Source organism: Anser anser (genome assembly GCF_964211835.1).
Source record: "Anser anser genome assembly, chromosome: 1".
Lineage (NCBI taxonomy): Eukaryota > Metazoa > Chordata > Aves > Anseriformes > Anatidae > Anser > Anser anser.
This window is the reverse complement of record NC_139720.1, coordinates 64,595,209-64,614,865: the sequence shown is the minus strand read 5'-3', so window position 1 is coordinate 64,614,865 and position 19,657 is coordinate 64,595,209. Positions and strand designations below refer to the sequence as shown.

General features: G+C 38.2%; 1 protein-coding gene across 1 annotated transcript in view; it reads right to left on the bottom strand.

The window, feature by feature from the left end:
* Positions 1 to 773: 773 nt before the first annotated feature.
* The window catches only part of IPO8 (importin 8), a 51,156-nt gene continuing 32,272 nt past the window's right edge, over positions 774 to 19,657 (bottom strand). The window contains exons 20-25 of the mRNA XM_083831102.1: positions 19,321 to 19,416; positions 17,831 to 18,051; positions 10,062 to 10,267; positions 8,351 to 8,593; positions 7,755 to 7,871; positions 774 to 7,057 (exon numbers count right to left, since the gene is read on the bottom strand). Coding sequence (XP_083687228.1) covers positions 6,963 to 7,057; positions 7,755 to 7,871; positions 8,351 to 8,593; positions 10,062 to 10,267; positions 17,831 to 18,051; positions 19,321 to 19,416 — 978 coding nt within the window. The 3' untranslated portion in view covers positions 774 to 6,962. The remainder of the gene's footprint in view (positions 7,058 to 7,754; positions 7,872 to 8,350; positions 8,594 to 10,061; positions 10,268 to 17,830; positions 18,052 to 19,320; positions 19,417 to 19,657) is intronic.

Below are 19,657 nucleotides of genomic sequence, written 5' to 3'. Positions count from 1 at the left end.
CCTAGCAAATGCCTTGGGTGAAATCCTGCCTCCGTAAGAGCCAATGGTAAAACTCCCAGGCACTGTTATAGAACCAGAATTTTAATCTCTCTTGCCAGTTGCAACACACTGCTATGACTTTGGGCAAACTACGCTAACTCAGCCTCTCCATTATGATTATGTGCCACTAACCACTGCTCTTAGAGGTACTGTGGAGGAATTGCAAAACTGCCCTGTACAGAAAAAGGCAAGCATTATCAAACAGCACAATCTAACAAACAGGCTTCTTTAGGAACTCACCGTGATGGAAATATTCCGCTGATAAAAATATCAGGCTCACAGTTTCAAGCAGGATTAATCTCTTGTTCTGTGAAGGTTTGGTAAAACTGTCTGCTTTGTGAATTCCACACACAGAAGACTGGTCCAAGCTCTGGTGCAGGAACGCAAGATCACTATCTTCACTATTCTGACATTTTTGGTAATTGTATTGGGACGATCCATAATGATCTCATCTACATCAAACATCAGTTATGTTCGTTTGCATGCAAACCATTCATATGAATAGTGGACTTTGCAAGCCTGAGATTAACAAACACGAACTGCTACAAAAACGCACATTAACTCTGGATAACACGCACATTTGTTTAAAATTAATTCTGGGGTGTTCTTGTAAATAAGTTTTATGGCTGTATGAAGAGAGGCTATAAACTGAGATTGGGCTCCTTGGTAGGTGGCATGTTACATTTTTTTAAGAAATATTATTCCTCCCATATAAATGCACAACAGATGTAACATTTGACCTAAGCAATAAGATTTATTACTATTTTTAAAGCAAATTCAGCACAGCTTACGAGAACACTGTACAGAATTCTTCAAGTTAGAAAGAGATTCTTCTCGTCATCAATGCGTGTTTTGCATTTGTCAATTCTTGCCCTCAAAGCCAACCCACAGTGCAGTACTTTAGGTTTCTTACAAAGGTGATGATCCTGCAATCCAATCTGAAAATGTTACACAGTGTGGTCTCCCTCTAGTCATTGCAGTCATGGGCTCATATCTTTGCATTTAATAATCAAAAAAAATCTGCATGGCCTCTTTGGTCTCTTTTTGATCCAAAAAATATTTCAGGTGATTTGTGTTAAGCGTATTACCAGCAACACATGCAATTCAAAGCAGTTTTCACACAAAGTTTGGCAAAGACAAAAAACATTACAGCCATGATCAAAGAAGAGAATCTCACTTATATTGTTTAATATAAATTTCTTTACCTCATGCACTTTTGTATAAATATTTATTGTTTCATACTTTGTTCAGAGGCCATAGTTCTTCCGTTTTCTAAAAATAACCTGCTTATGTACAGTCTTGTCCTTTCAAAGCACTGTTCTTCCTCTGAGGTCCATTGCCAAGATCTCTGTGCGTAGAAAGTAGTGAGAGAGGGATACGTGCAACTTTACTCACACAAACATGTCAAAAAGAATGAGGAAAACTTCTTGGAAAATCACCTTGAACAGTAAACAGCCCTGTGAAATACCGATAGGCCTACACATCAGGCAGTAATTCTGCATTTTGAGTGAGGGCAAAAAAACTGAAACATAACTGAACATATTAAAATCTCCTTTCAAGAAAACACTAGTTTTTGTTGCTCAGCAGCTTCAACTGGTAAATCATTTTTCAGATTTTGCACTTCGTTTTGTATAACATAATCCAGGATGGGCCAGTAGGCAACTTCTGACCAACCCTCTCCATTCACCTCAGGTGAACCCTGGAGCTGATACAGTTCCGTTCACATTGGAGAAATCAATCCATCTGAAAGTACATCTCCCACCCCACCATGCACATAGCCAAGCACTTAAACCTGTGAGCCTGTGTACAGCCTGTGAAGAGAATCCTAGCATTAACTTACCACTTCCGCCTCTTTTTTTTTTTTCCTGGTATGCACAATTACCCATTTGTAATCAAGATTGCTTTCAGATCCTGAGTTCACAGCATTACACCAAATCTGGGTCTGCCCAAGAAGTCAAGCCCATTCTTGTTCTATGCCTTTCTCTCAAATTCTTGAACACTCGAACAGTGCAGGATCATATCAAACACATCAACTCAATTTAAATGGGTGCTTTCTTGATTCCTGCACCGTTGCAATTGCATATGCCTGCAGATTCTCTTTGAACTGCTGTTCCCCAAAATTCATTAGTCAGGGAATAGTTGGTCAGTTAGCTCCTTTGACACAGCAGTTTGGTAGGATGTATGTTGACAACTTTTAAGAAAAGCTGTAATCCCACTGAGCTTCTCCCAGTGGTGATTGCACTTCAGCCAAGACAAGATGTTCTCAGACTTTTTAAAGGGATGCATCTTTTCTCTGCTAGAGAAAATCCCACAAAATCTTTACCTCATATTAATAGCTGTCAGATTCAGGTTACTGACATCTGGACAGATGTTGCATATTTAAAAGTATCTCCGCGCATTTGAATTGAGTAGTGATTAGATCTGCAGACCAGAGAAATGCACAAGCACTGCTTTAGTTCTCATTCATATTACACTGTTGTTTTATTTTTTGTTTTATGGGGTGGGGCTTTTTTGTTTATTTGTTTACAGAAGTACCAGCAGTGGAAGAGATGTCAAAGGAAAGCAGCTTGGCCTGTTCATACATCCCCTTCATGATATGGTTTTATGCTAAGACTTTCTACTACCTGGCACAGTGTCTGGCTTTCTCTAGCAAACTCAGAACATCCATCTTTACTGTATCCCATCCATTTGGGTTAAGATACGACAACTGAGAGAAGAAGAGTGCTATTTTCACTCACACTGTCAAGACATTGGTAGCCATACCTGCTGTATGCTTTGCTGTGGTGAGGGAAACATGATTCTCTGTCCAGCTGCAAAGATGCGAAGACTCTTGGACTTGAATAACATCCTCATTCAGAGCTGGAGATCCTCGAGGAACTCACATATCAAAAGACTGACTATGGCACGTATAAGAACTAGGACTAAGTACCCCAATTATACATTGTATTTTTGCCTACCCTTTGAGCAAATTTAAGTACAAGGTGCAGGGATTTCAAGTACCATTTTGGGATCTACCCATTTGAAGCAGTAAATCACAGAAAGGTTCTTCTCAAACTGCAGACACAAGCAAAGGGGTTTTGTAGTTTTGCATCACATGCACATGTTAAATGAGACTTTCTTCTATAGATAAAACTGCAATGGATAGGCTCCACTGCTTCAGAAACAATGGGATTTAACAAATTTTGTTTAAGCTTTATTTTTTCAGATATTCTGAGTACCCCTGTAATACCTAGTAACAGTGGTTGTCAAAGGGAAGGAAAGGAGGGAAGAAAAAAGACTAAGAAGTATTGTGGAAACAAAGCACAGTTAATCATTCATGCTGTCTACAATTCCTTTGGCTTACAAGTCTCAAGATAGACTCCTGCTTTACAGGAGAAAAAAGAAAAGTCATCTACTGTCCTACCGTCTTTCCTCAATGTATAATGGAATCCAGAGTCACAAGCTGCCTGGACTTCATAGCCAAAAAGCATTTCATTTCATGTCTCCTTGACACCCTGCAGGCACCCTTTCCCCTTAAAATAAAGGATATCACGATATCATTTTGTGTAACATTCTTTACATATTTTGACTTACAATCCCAAAGCACATCTACTTCAAACTGACTGTGTGCATAAGGGGGTTTGGTTTTTTTGCTTGTTGTTTTTTAGGATTTTTTTCTTCGTTTGATATTCTGTTCTCTTCCCAGAGCTGGCCATTTTGTTGAAGGATTTTGCTTTGTTACAAAAGCAAAACAAATACTTCAACTTTGAAAGAAAGAGAGCAAAAAAGAAGCAGCCAAAACACGTGGTCATCCTTATTTTCGTCTTAAGAGTGACCAAACAGTATATGCGATTCAATACCCAGCATGGGTTAATTTAATCTAGAAAATAAACTTATCATTTAAGTTAACATTTGACATTATTATAACCAACACAATGCTAATTTCATACGTAAAGCCCTCATGGTGCCCATGAGTCACCTTCACACTTTGGGAACATGGGCATGGGGTAACACAGGTCACCGGTTATCAGCCTTTGTTTTATTTTACAATACATTCACGATTCTCTGTACTTCCAGTGGCAAATACATCGTGCTTGGACGGCCAATGCCGGTATGTGATACCCCATGATTACCTTGGCCTCCAAGTCAGACAGTAATCCATGTTTGTGTTACTCTCCTTTTAATGCAGTACAAAGCTGGACACAACTCAGAAAGAAATCCCTAAAATCCATTACCTATTTATGATCATGTACAAACGCATATTTATCATGTTAAAAGAGAACCATATGTTAAAGTGGAGGCTAGAGCCCAATAAATCTTTTTGGATGGAATCCCTTTTCAAAAAAAGAAATGAAATAATTAACATTTGTTTTTGCCAGTAGAAACATTTGCTCATGAATCTCCTGGGAAGAGAAGGGCATTTAACCTTTTTACATGCCATCCCCTCAGATATCTCCGACTCCCACTGCAAAGCAGACAACAAAGATTCCCGACTCCATGCTGCTGATTAAACCCCTTGTAAGAAACATCTGGATGAAATTTTCTTGGCAGTTGACTTGAAAAGTATAGAAGCAGCAGAACTAGGGAGCAGCCACAGTTCAGCTGAGCAACACAAAGATGATGCTATGCAAAAGCAGATTTTTCCTTGAACACATTATCTCCTGAATATTAACTTGTGATTGTGCAAGCAACCTTATTAGCAGAAGAAAAATAAATCCCCCTTCTACTCTGCATGCCAGTGTACAGGAGGAAGATGGGCTTTGAAAGAAATCCCACTCAATCTTTTTTTTTTTTAATAAAATAATAGAAATCTTAAACAGTTTACCTGACTAATACTTAACCTCAATTATCAGAGAAGTCATTCATATCCTTAAACTTCAAAAAAAAATTCTTAAATTTGTAATTATTTCAAAAAAACTTCTACGGCTTCTGAGAAACTCACCAACAAACTGGATGTAATACTTTCCTGCTGTTTCAGTAAACACATCCCCAGGCCTAAATTAGCAAAAGTGACCTATGATTTTCATGGCCTCTCTGCCCTCTGTTATTTGATCTGTAAGAAAATGTCTAATGCAGTATTTTTCATTTCTGAAAATGCAATCCGTGGAATTCTCCCAGTTTCCCATATGGAAAACCAGAGCTAAAAGTGGGAAATTTTCACCATTGCTACTATGTGAATAAGAGCAGTGAAAAACCTGCATGAATCAATTTTACTCTGCATCTGCTGTGGGGGAAGAAAAAAAAAAGGCATCAGCAGTGCTGGAGTGAGTCCCACACAAAGGTGCAGAAACAAGAAAAATGGTGGGGAACCTTCTGCCCCATGACTGCAAGACTGAGAAAGTTCCAGCATATGGGGCAAGGAATAGGCAGCAACACTATGGCCTCTTCCAGATGCCAAGGCACAGAGAGCTTCCGATTTATCAGACTGAACTATGACTCTTACATATTAAAAAAAAAAAAAAAAAACAAAAAACAGCGCTTCAGGACACTGAAGGGGCCAGCAATTTGTAATTATCTACAATCCTTGAAAATCCGATAGGGCATGGGAAGGGCTTTGATTTTCTAGCTGGGGCACTGCTCTACAGAAATATATAATCCGTATGTGCTTTAAACCGCTTGGTAAATATTTTTACGTCTTAAAGAAATTAACACAGAGACAAAATCTGGACTAAATGTTTTATCTCCAATTCAAACTTCACATTCTAAAGCACCCCAACTTATTTTGGCTACATCACTGAGATCCCAAAAGATCGAGAGAAAGGGCACCTATTCAAATTAGTATTGCTATCAGTTTCTCATAACGGTAAGTTTCTCACTAAACAAACGTATTCACTAAAAACCTGTTATATATATGTTCCAATTTATGAGAAACAAGTCTTTGAAATTCAGGAAAAAAAAATCTGTCAGATAACAAAATTTCAGTACGGAACGAGAACAGCCAAATGGAATGCAGACCAGAAATTCAATCACCGAAGAGTAACAGTAAGAAGAAACAAGTTCAGAGCTGTTTTTCTTCTATCAAGATAAATAAAATATTGTAAATACTTTGTACCACTTTATTCAGTACTACCACTGGAATGGTAATGAATGAATAAAAACAGAAAGGCGGGCTATAGGAACCCAAGTAAAATCCAATATTCAGCAAAAATAGTGGAAATAAAAAGCTGTCGTGTAGAACATCTACATCTGAAGGCCATGCCACTTGTGCAGGCAGGAGGTAACGTCAATACAGATTTAGGATATCCACCTGCCACATGTGCCATTGTAACTCAAGTGAGCTGATTTCATGGCTAAGAGAAATAATTTAAGACTACTACATCAAGGGAAAATCTGCAATTTTGTTAAGACAGTCTGACACAACCAGTGTATGCTTTTGCAACTCCAGCAGACACTTCCCTATACACATTTGGTCTGCACCAAATAGGGAAGATGATATAGTATTCTGAATCCAGCAATATCTATGCAACCAACAAACAATTAAACCATGTAGTAAAAAGCAGATGACAGGAAAACATGGAACCAAGGCTTACAGTGTATCAAGAAATGTCCTTACACTTAAAAAAATTATAATGCACTCCAAAATCCATTTGTTCAGGCAATCCATGTACAACAGAAGGCACTGTTATCCATATGAATCTATCAATTCTGCACAGCAAAAACCTGAGAAGTGCAACTCAATTAGATGCAGCCTGGCCCCTCCCAGTCATTCAGGTTCCTTGAGGACAAATGTTTCCTTTTCAGTCCATCAAATTATAAAAACACCACAAGAATTTGTACATTACAGTAGCTGGTTAGAAAAAGCATTCTGGTGGGGGAAGCACACTGCTACATTTCAGAAAACCTTCAGCAGCATTGAATTACCCTCCCCTATCACTCAGAAGTCATGATGATTTTAAGAAAAAGTAATGATGAAACCCTTCCCATTGACCTTTGTAGATGATCCTTCAGTTTCCACCAGGAGTACTTCCAAAGTTAAATGCTGTGACCAGTCCTTTGTTATCAAATGTGTAGCCACTTTGTTGTTCTATTGTCTTAGTCTCTAGAATTCAAAGAAGGGAAAGAATATGAAAAATAGCCTGTAGAGAACACTTTTGCCAGAGATAATACCATAATACCATTCAGGTAAGAAAGCAAAGTTGTGGAAAAAACTCTCATTCCCTATATGCAGTGACAGTAATAAATCACACTCATATTTTCTTTAAACGAATAAGCACAACACACCTCTACAACAAAATGGAGAAATTAATCCTCTACAGAACAATTGTATGCTACATTATTCTGCTCGCTTCTGGATTAAATCTGAATTTATTTTCCATGATGCCAGTGTCCTAAATGCCCAAAACCTCACACCATCTGTGAAGGCAACGTTAGCAGTTCAACACATAATGCTGTTAGACACATAATGATCTATAGTAAATTCCATCAGATGACTGGCTGACAGCTAGATATTGCCTTAATTTGCTCTTCATTTCAAATGTCAGGTTGTGCAAAACCAGTTCATAGCTTGCTCTAACAGCAGCATATGTCAATGAGAGGGCAATTAATTTTAATAACAGTAATCTGAATAACACACACTTCCAGGCAAGCAATAATACAGCACAATATCCTACTCACGCTTCTCAGGCCTCCTGTAAGACTTATGTTAATTAGCACAGAGATTTGTCGTCTGTTGTTACAGATTAGATGTGGTTCCAACATCCCTGAATAAATAAAGTGGCCCCGGAGAAGTGACTTACCTGCAGCATTTCGCCGGTGTTCTGCTAATGTATAAATTTCCTGCAGCTGTTTCTTCTGATCCTCACTCAGCGGTGCTGTCAGCGAATGGTACCAGGCAGCATCTCGGCTCTGCACCGCTGTCAGAACGGGAATGGATGGAAAGTGATTATCAGCTTACATTCCAAGTTAATTTTAGACAAAAAAAAATTAAATCCCTGGTTTGGTAAAACAAACAAACAAACAGAATTTGCACTGCAAAACAGATTTGGAATTCCTGTCAGTTTCTCAGTACAGAATCCCCCCTGTAAACAACCCATTTTGGGAGAACTTCAATACATCCTCTGCTTTATGAAACAGAAAGTTAACAATGTGGCCAATTATCCATGGACAACAATGAAGTGAATCTTTTAACTGAATATTCATATCAAAACTAAAAGCAACGGGATTAGTCAAACAGGAAACGGAAAAACATTTTTTCCACTATGATTTTAACATCTAGAAAATGACAAACATTTTTATATATAGGAGTCCCTCTAGTGACCAACCCTCACTCCAAACCATCTCAGAACCATCTCCAAACTATTTCATAGCATTCTGTCCACTAGCACACACATACCTAAAAGTGCTTGCGTAAAAAACTGGTATTCATCAACACCGTTTTCAAGGTCAAGAGGTGTGCTGAATCCTTCGAGAGCAGTCTCTTCCAATGCATCTTCATCCCAGTCATCATCGTCGTCGTCATCATCCTCTTCTTCTCCACCTCCACTGCCGCCGCCACCACCTCCACCTCCTCCACCATGGTTCTCTTGCATTGCCTGGCTCACTTCATTTGTTTCCTCCTCATCACTTGGTATCTCTTCTGCAAAAGCATTGATGTGTTTTGTAAAACAAACATTTAAAAGTATTTGGAAAAAGTGGCTTTCAAATTAAGAATAATGAATCAATCTAATTTCTGGTTGAAAAGATGATCCTCTGTTAACATCCTTCCCTCAAAAACTCGGAAGAACTGGAAAAATGAAGCTATTAAAATGTTTTCTACACTCAAGATCAGTTAAACTTTTGTTTCTAAGAACACCTGGGGAATGTAAAGCTTTTTTCTTCTTTCATGAACGCTATCATTGCATAATTATAGGATCCAAAAATTCTGAGCAAATTTGTCTTTCACAAAGTGTCCCATCACTATGCTTTTTAAATAATGAACAAAAAAACCGGCACAGGCTTCTCAAATTGACACAAAACAAAGAGAAAAACAGGTGTATGCCTAACGTCTGTCTGCTATTCTTCAGAGTGCTCCTTTATTTGAAGGAAGTTAAAATATTATCTTTTGCTTAGTTTTACCTTCCACTCTGTTTATGAAACAATAATTATAACCTGAATTAAATGCAATTCCAACACGCAATTCTAAACATTGCTATTTCTCACTTAAGGAAAAATATTTTTGACTCTTAACTGAGATTTTTTTTTTTTTAAATCCCCTCCAGTTCCAAACCTTCAGCTCTTTCTGTGTTAGTAGGATAAAAAGAATGAAGTGACCATATCTGCAGCAAGCAGAAGGACTGACTCATAGCACAGAGATTTCAAATTACAGTGCTGATTCCATAGTGTACTCCTATGCACTGAGAAAAAAAATGTCTAAATACATTACAGAACAACTCTGTGAAATTTTTATGGATTACATACTCTGCTTAGACCCATTCTAATTTTGAGGCCTCAAACCATCTATTTCCTCTTCCAAGTCAAGTAACAGCCACACGTATCTGCCTGCAACACTGTTCAAAATTCACTTCCCACAGTTCCCACTGCAACGTATTCTTCAGTTTTTTCTCTCTTCTGCCAGCCACAGCAATAAGAAGTCTTTCTACTCCAGGATCCTTAGCTGCCTCAAACTCCACTTTGAAAATCACTGCATGCCATTTTCCATTTGGACAAAGACGACTTGCAAGGGTTTCCTTTAAATTTCACTAGAATAGGTCTTTTAAATAGCTGGGTACTACGAACAGCTTCTTTCCACGAATCAAGAATAAAGCCAGTGGAGTCAGGGAAAACACCTGCTGCTTATGGAGAACACGGAGTACATTCACAAGAGTGGACCTGCAAGTTTTATTGTTACTTCCTAACTTCCCTTTCACAAAGTATTACCTATTATACATTGAAACACTTTGATTACATTTTGGGAGTAAAAATCAATTCCTAAGGTGATCCTTCAAGCACCCAATAAGCCTAGCTATTTTCAGCAGACTAATGAGTCTTAGAAACGAACTGCAATTTCTTACCCCCTTTAAATTAAATCCAGACAAAATCCACAATGTGAAAAGGGGAGATTTTACCATTATCTTCTGCAACGTGTTTGTCATCTTTAGCATGGTCCTCATGTTCTGTGAGTTCTCGCGAGGCGCAAACTTGTTTTAAGCCCAGGAAGAGGAGGAGGATTGAAGGGACAATCTGAGCGGCCACAGCATCCACTGCAGGCGGACGGTTCTGCAATTCCATTAAGATGCTCAGTCCTATTATACACATCTTTCTGTCATGGAGTCTAAAACAACACACAATCATTAGACAGAAAAACATATTTTCACTGCAAGGATACGTAGAGAGCATCAAAGTCCTGGTGCTTGACATGGCAGAACACAATGTTTAAAGTCTATGTTATAGGATCCTAAACACGTATTTCTTTTGTTCTGAATGTGAGTTTCCCATTGGAAAGTACTTGTCCAAAAACAATTAAGTATATTTCAAGCAATGACCAAATTCCTGGAAGAACTGTTTCTGATTACCAAATGCAAAGTTTGTAATGCTAAAAAAATAGTTTAATAATTACGTAGAATGTCTTGTCTTTAATAAACCATTTGATAAACATTATCATCATTCAATAGAGTGGAAAATTAATTTCCCTTGGCTTAGATAGGAGTACTGTGGCAGGCACTGAAATTAGAGAAAATACTATTAGTAAAGAATAATGGCAAGCAGAAACACACTGAACTGCAGGGTGCTTTTATGGAGTGCCACAGGGCTAGCTGTATTTAAGTACGTTTTTTAAGAGTCCATCAGAACAGCTGTAATATACATTCCATTTCCAACACTAACTTGAGGCACATTGCTAACTCCGGAGAAAGCAGGGAAATAGCTGTACATCAAGAATTGCAAGCAGTACATTTAAACAGAGAACCTGCAAATGAGTAGACTTCCAGGAAAACAAACTATAGGTAATTAAAGGGAAGTAAAAACATGGAATTAACTTCAGAAAGACTTGTGTGTGCTCCCAGCCTATGAAACTAGGTAAGAACCTATGCTCTTAAAAGAAATAATTTATTTTCACTTCCAGAAATTGAAATCATTTTCAAATAATACAGGGAAAAATCTTGAACTGCTTCTACAGAAAGTCTTTTGTCCTTCTTTACTGGAAAGACTAGTAGTAGTCAGCTTTTCTCTAACGTTATGATATTTTTCAATCAAGGGCGTGAGAAAAGCTCATTTTGTTTGAACTATTCAATTTGATGCTGGCATTTTCTGTCCAAACTTTCTTCAGGGCAAGTAGCTCCAGCAAAAAGTTTCAGCAAGACCTACAGAAACAAAGCAAATCTCTAGAGCTGGCTACTGTGCAGGCTCTTCTCTCCCTGCGGCTGTGCATCAGGTGATCCCACACAGTCTTTTATCTATGCAGTAGCATGGCATTACTAGCACAGCTGCAGCAGGGATAAACACCAAAGCTATTCTCTTTCAGCATTTTTTAATATTTCCAACTGGGAGAAAACGTCCATCCTCCAGATTCCCTGTAGATAATTCTGTTACAGAACTGGTTTTACTTTAGAATGAAGAGGATGCAAGTTGAGAGAGAAGAAACTAACAAGATGTGCACCAGCAATTACAATAAAGCTTACAGGTGAACAGCCAGTTTAATCCATCGCGTCAAAAATTAATATAGTAATATAATTCTAAAAATAATCACAATTTCATTACCAAAGATCCCATATAATATGCTACTAAGCCATAATATTCTTCAAGTAATACAAGTGATCATGTCTTACAGCTTCCTGAACTCTGTATGTTTAAACAAGGCTGTGGATCTGGAGGGATTTCATAATAGCTCCTGCTTTGTTAGTTGTGTTAGGACGTAGCAAAGTGATTCCATTCTCAGAGTAGTTGACAAGAACAATAAATTAAATACAGCCATGCCTAGCACTATGATCACAGAAGACCTGCCAAGAAATATGAAGTCAACTAGCATATCAAATGACGCACTGTCATGTTGGATTTGGCTGCTCCATTATGTGTGTTGAAAAATGTACCAAAATGCAAGTGGGCAAAGAGTGTCCTTCCATCACCGCAAACCGCAATGCTTCCTTTTCAGAAGGAAATGGATACAAAAGAGGGTATACAAATTAACCAAGAGTCAGCGGAACAGAGTCTGCTTTCACCTTCATTACATGAAAAAAATTAACCCCACCCTTTACTAAAACTGGGAGGACTACCTCCCATTTTACCTGTCTTGAAAACGAACCCATCACCATTTGCTCACATGCCAACGCTGCGAAGCATAAATTCTACCTACAGACGATGCCATCTATGAACTGAGCACTGCTTTTGGAGGAAGAGTTGTTCTTACTGCAAGTACAAAAGGAAAGAACTCTCTGCCAGCACCTTCACGTGGGCTTTACCAAAGCTCTATAATCCATGCACAAGATTTCTAACCTGCATCTTGACATGGGGAAGCCATGAAATTTCTTTAGGCCCATAATGTATAACAAAACAATTCCAGTGTAGGTGCAATGGGGTCATTAATGACACTTGGTACTACCTTTTATTATAGAGTTGAAAAAGCTACTGTTACATAACGCCAATTGCAAAATGTATCACAAAAATAGTGAAAAAATACAGCAATTAGTGGCTTAGCTTCATATTGAATTATCTTTTCTGGACAGCGAATGAAAATGGAAGACTCAGACATTGTTACATAGAAGGGAATCATCATTAGGAAGTAGCCCAAATAGCCAAAAATTACAGTATATTTGTCACACTTCATTTTCAAGCATCTATGAGAGAAGCTGTAAGAATGAGCACATGCCTTTGGAATACACGTTAGTAGACGGCCCAGCAGGACAGCAGAAATCCAGCATCAAGCTATCTTTAGTGAACCTGGGACAGAAGGAAGCTTGTTTCTTCCACCTGTCAGCACAAACAGCAGGACAAGCCTGAAGTTCAGCACTCAGTGCCACAGCTGTATCAAACACCAACAGGACTGAACAACGAAAACAAGCGTTTTACGTCATTTACATATTTTTGTAATGGCAAAGAATGGTTTCAGGACTATTCCTTTGCTATCAAAAGGCTTGTTACTTCAGCACTCTTCTGTCTGCACAAAGCTGCCTGGACACAATTCTCCTTACTGCTTTGTCCTTCAAGATCTTTACTTGTCTGCCCAGCAGCACACAATAGTCCTCCCCAGCAATCACGCGCTCTGCTTGCTTCCTCAAAGGCATACGAAGCCTGGCGTGCTAAACATACAAAGCCAGCCTCGCATGGCAGTGCAACGCACAACTTCTAGGCAAGGCTGTTTCTAACACGCTCTGTGTTCTTCACAGTCTGCGGGACCTTTTGTAGCTAATACACTTCTTCCAACACAAGATGAAAAGACTTAAGGATCTTTTGTATTTTAAACCAGGTTGAAAGTATTTCAAAGGAAAATGGCTAAGCCTTTCCTTTATTGGTGTGCTGTGCTCCTTTTATGTTAGGATCAAGTTGCTTTCTATTACACTAATCCACTTCCTGGGCAAACTGCAAATAATTAGCCATTTCCTTCTAGTTGCAAAGTTGGAACCAACCTTGTTTTCCTGTATAAGATTAGGATTTTATATACTAGGATTTCTAACTATTTACACTCCTATCAAATAAATCCTCCTAGTCCAAAAAAACTTCTTTTCCCCACAACTTTTTTTTTTGAAGCAAGTTAGGTTTTCATTTCACCCCAATTGCCACAGAAGAATTTTTAGCGTAAGAGTAAGCATAAGTCGTGCAAAGTCTCACCCAAACGTCAGGCTGTCAGAGAGAAGGTGTAAAGCAGCAAAGAACAAATGTTTCTACAACTGTGTTTTTTTTCAGTCCCTTACCCTTATTCAGTTTGAAGTAATTGCAGAAAACATGTTTAGAAATAAGTATAGTATACTGTGGTATACAGGCGAACATCCACAGATGTGTAATATCCACAAAGACATACTGGATTTATGCAGCCTTGCAGTGAGTTCTGAGCTCTCCTTGCCTTGATTATTTTTAACATTCCAAATTTCTAAACAGTTTTAAATAGTTTCCATATTTTTAATAACAGGGAAAAACAGCTACCTACTGTACCCCAGCCACTTCCCCCCTCCCACCCCTCGCCTCGCAAGATGTATTATTCCCATGGATTTCATTCCAAGAGTTCACAAGTACTGCTGAAGAAATACTGCATTCTTTTGGCAAACACCGTTGGCTCCAGCATAAGAACATACCAGCACACAAGCCCCTGCCCCTCAGCCCTTCTGGCAGAGCAGGATCTCTGGGCACTAGGACTTCACAGCAGCAGAAGGGCAGAGGGACATGAGAATCATGTGGGGGAAGTAGCTTGAACAGTCACTGTTACCAGCAAAGCACAGACTGTCTGCAGGGCTAACGAAAAAATGGCAGTGAGATTCACACCTGGAGGAGGATCTCCTTCGTTCTTCTCCAGTTTCTCTAGGATCTGTGAGCACACCAACTGACTCGAATTTAGACCTAAAACTGCCTCTTGCTGGAAAGCCACCTAACTCTGAACTGAAGCAGCACTGAATGACAGCAGGTGAGAAGAACTGTACAGATCGGGGCACCCACTAGTGTCTTCACTGATCAAAAGAAGTCTGCAGAAGTGGGCCTGAGGAAAGGTAGCAAAGAAGCCAGATTTTGTTTCCAACTGCCTTATCCTGTTCGTTTAAGGCCTCTTCAGATGACGACCCTTACTAAAATGAAGTGGTCTTCTAGAAGCAGTCCTGTCCTTCTGAGGAAGGGAGGAAGGAAGGAAAGGGAGGAAGTCATTTAAAACATATCACAGTGCCTGACAAGCAGTACTATAGCAAAAGCCCTATGCCTGGAAGCCACATACTGAGAAGACAACAGTGAAGGAAAAGCAATTTTTAGATTTAAGCAACATTACAGTTATTTATTTCACTGCTCATAGCAGCACATCAAAGAGAGACATTTTAATCTTCAGCTGCTGTTCAAGTGCATAGCCTGAGCAGAATCTAGCCTGATGATCTCTGTGTTTCATTTTCATAGGCTTTGTCAACTTTTTTCTCAGCCCTGAAAAAGCACTTAGTCGAGCAGTAGTTGCAGAAGCTGATGCTTTTTGAAAAGCAACACAAAAGAACTGAAAGTTAAGCTGTAGCTTACAGAAGTACTTGAGGTTGGATCCTATTCAGGTTGGCAGTATTTTTCTTCTTTGGACCTGACTAGTTTCTCACTGAATGCTCCAGGATGAACTGTTTAAGGCTATAAATCTCTTTCATTTTTTATTTCTTCTAAAAAGAACGACAAGTTTACCACCTATAGGGAATATGTTCTTTTGTAATGCCCTGCATGCTTTCAGCATTTGATATGCAATAGAAAAAATGACAGCACAAAGAGCTGAATATCAAGAACTTTTCTTCAGCCATAAAAAATTAGTAAAAAGTCTGTAGAAACTAAAATAATTTAAAAATTAATAGTAGTATTACCACAATATGTGGGAGGTGTAAACTTCAAGGTGCCATTTTTCAGCCACTGGGACTCCATAAAAAATGAGGGACACTGGGTACTTTATGCCTACTTTGTCACTAACTCAAGTAACCCCTCTAAATGATAATGTGTGTATTTATGTTAATACATAATATAGGATGTGCTGTAGACATTTCCTATACATATCAGGCAGAAAAGGTCAGAGTGCTTGTGATAATAAACTGGATTTGTTATAAGGAAGAAGAGATTTTTTTTCCCCCACATTTATCTGTTTAATGTATTAGAACAGAACAGTTGGAAGTCCGTTCAGTTGGAACATCCCTACAAAGGTCATCCAGTTCAACTCCCTGACCACTTCAGGGCTAACCGGAAGTTAAAGCATATTAATGAGGGCATTGTCCAAATGCCTCTTGAAGGCTGTCAGGTTTGTTTTTTTTAATCTTTAAAGAGAGACTACTATGGTAATGCCATCAAATACAGACATGAATGGGAATATGCACAGAGCCTACATATATCAAAAGAAGGAAATTTCTCTTGCACCTCCAAGTGGTTTTTATTTTAGTCAAACAGATAGAATTAACATGTAGACCAGAAATAAGGTAGTTTGTGCTGCAAGTCTGCAAACTTGAGGGTCTTTTCCAACTTGAATGATTCTATGATTTTAAACTAATGCCCTTTCATCCTAATCCTGCTAAACTGTGTAATTAGGACAGAAGAGGAAGGAGAACAGTTTTTATCACGTACATTTGGTATGGGTTTTAAAAATACTACAAAGGACATGCTGAGAGCAAATCCCACGTATATTAGGTGGTCGCTGATTGACTAAGTCATTATATTTTATTACAGTTATTAAAAAGTTGATGCAGTGCTACAATGTACCACAATATAAATACAAGATGAACAATGAGGCAATAATGCAGCTATACCAACATGGCATATAATTCTGCTCAATAAAGGTAAACTCAAATAAGAACTGGCATGAAGAAAAGTTGCATGGATGATTGGGGAGTGCAGAAAGCATCTTATAAGACCAACTCTAAAGACTTTAACTTCTTTAGAATTAGAAAGACAAGACTGTACCAAAAAACAGGTAGAAAAAGAATGACAACCTGAAGATAAGGTATGTATCTATGGGTCACGAGCTGCCTGCCTTGGTCCTGTGCTCATTTTTTGCATGACTCCTAGCACATTGATACTTCACTTAGTCTGTTGGCACATATTATGCACAGAGAAGACATGTTCTAATCCTATCTGTACATCTGCAGTCAGAAGTCATGCCTTCAATGACAAAACGTAACTCACAGCAGGAAGGTGAGCAGTAGCTGTTAACTACATCTGAGCGTCTGCTCTGCCCGTAAGTGGATCTGAATCTCACAGCCAGACACCACATCTCAGCTGAGAGGCAAGCACTGGCTGTTTTGCACTGAACTTCACATCCCCACAGCATCAAGCGCATACTTTGTTATGTGATGACAGGCTTTGTCCACTTCCATTTACCTTCATTTATAAACGTTCAGCTTCTGCCTTAGTGCACACTAGTGTAGCGTACATGCATGTTACAGGCAGGTCTGAATGAAGTTTAAGTTAAGGAGTACATCAGTAGTATAATGTTAAATAAGCAACGCTGACCATGAATAACTGACAGAAATGAAAATCAAAGTATGGGATTCATTGGACAGAATAATGTTTTTCAAACATTAAATGAAGCAGTTAAATACTTTATAAAATACAGAACAGAAAATATGTACACATTGTATCTGAGGAAAAAAAGTTAACATCTCCCTGAAATCCTGCTGGTCAGCTCCAAATACTACCCTCAGTGCAAACTGTGCCATCTCTTGGAGAAGAAAAGAGTTTGAAAGGGAATGGAATAATTCAATTGGAAGGGACTTTCGAAGATCATCTATTCCAACTACCTGATCACTTCAGTGCTAACCAAAAGTTAAAGCATATTAGCAAGGGAATTATCCAAGTACCTTCAATGCTGACATGCATAGGGCATCAACCACCTCATCAGGAAGCCTGTTCCAGTGTTTGACCACCAACACGGTAAAGATATTTTTCCTAATATCTAGTCTGTATTTTTGCTAATATCTACTCTGATAGTCTGTGATTAAAAAAACTAAAGCATTCTGAAATATGATATGTATTGTACTCTTGTACTGTTGCAACACAGAAGACTCAGCATATAGCTTAACAGACCGAGAAAAATTAAATATACATAACCCACCTTCATTAGTATCACTGCAATTAAACGTGGTGTGGATTACTGTTGTATGGAACAACCAAGGAATGAAATCACTTGCTTCAACATGACTAGGGATACAATCAGAAGCGAAAAAGAAAAAAACAGGGACTTTTGAAAGACAATACTTGCCCAAGAAAACAGTCTGTGTCATTCATCCATTGGTTTATGAACTGTGCAGTGATGGGCTCAGGATTGTGTGGAAACCTGATGTTCTCTAAGGTGTGCAGAAGTAGGTCAGGATTGTAGTAGAGTGCAGCAATGGCAACCTGAAGACACATGGTACGAAGTTCACTTGTTTTAACTCCTCTTGTTAACCTCTCCAGAACAGCCTCCACAAAGAGTGGAATACACTGGGCATATAATGAAGAAGAAAAAAAGCAAGTATTATACATGTTACCGTATTATACACAGGTTTAAAACACATTTATCAGAACTGATCTCCGGAGCTAACTGAAGTCCAGGTATATCCTAAGAATACGTTAGATTAATATAAAAGCATTTTAAGCCTCTGCTTACATGCTTACAAATCTTCCCCAAAACAACTATTCTATGAGCTAAAAATTGCCAATGTTATTCTCAGCACAGAGGAGATTATTTGGAGCTAGCTGGGCAGAATTTGTTTTGGTGTGAATAAAAGGTTTTGAAAAGAACTCAAGGACTTTCTCATCTTTGAATAAAGATATCCAACAACTTAAAAACTAACAGGTATTAAAAACTGAGAGGACCTAAATCTGCAAGAAAAAAAAAGTTTTTCCTAATAAATGTAAAGTGATAAATTTCTTTAAGAAAGTTTGCAATGAGTGAGTTTATTCAAAAAAAAAAGTATGCACATATTTCTACACAATGAAATAAACATCTGCATATATTTCAATATGCAGGTTTATGCTTTATATTAATTTGGGGAGCATTATGAATGTTTCCGTTTATGAGTTTCAGTTCAGAGTACAACTATTTTAATTCCCAGAGTTGTGGTGCTCATTTCAGCCTTCCACCACACCCTTATTTCAATGTAAATGCATATAATTCACTTTAATCCCTTCCAGATTCCTTTTAAAAATAAAATCTGGAAGGGAACACTTTTATCTTCAATTACTTCAGATTTACAATGGTAAAGTTATATTGGTTTCAGTGAAATTAACTGAAAATTATTCACTGAAGTCCATGGATTGCACTGTGCAAACATCAAACACGATACAGCAAAGTAATTTAGAGGCTGGAGTATTATGTAAAATGTGAGACCAGAATTTATCTTTTAATATGGGGGGAAAAAGAAAAAAGAGAAAAAAATCACATTCTACAAATGTGTTGTATACAATTACAGAAAACTGCAATTATGGTTTTCCTGCCAATCACAATCTAGCTACACTTATAAATTCTTCATTCACAAGTATACTGTGTGGTTCAAAAAGGACCAAGTTCATAAAAAGGACAGGGCTTGGAGAAAAAAACTTCAACAGCTGTGTTTGTGTAATTAACCTCTCAACCACAATTCTGTATTTCTCCCCATTCCTACATTTTGCATCTTCCCCCAGGTTCTCCAATTCCAGTTGCTTTTCTCATGAATCATACACATGGCACTGGAAACCTGTAGAAGGGAAAACCTGTTAAGTGTGTATCACCTGGTCAATACCCCGTCCTTTGCACTGAAGAACAATTACTTCTAGGAGTTTGGCTGCATGACACTCTGCATCTTCTCCTGCATCTCCTGTTAATACCTAACAATCAAAAAGGCAATTTAATTTATCAGTATTAATCACTGTCAACTATGAAAGCAAGTGCTCTTGTACCTGCATACATCAAAACTCTACATTTTTTCAGTCCCTTACTGCTGTATTTTCTGATGAATTAAGAAAGATAAACTTATCTCTACAGGATATAAATCAGGACAGGTGACTAACAATGAATCTAAAAATTCAGAAGAAATTGCTATTGTTCTTTATTAAAGTTAGTATCCTC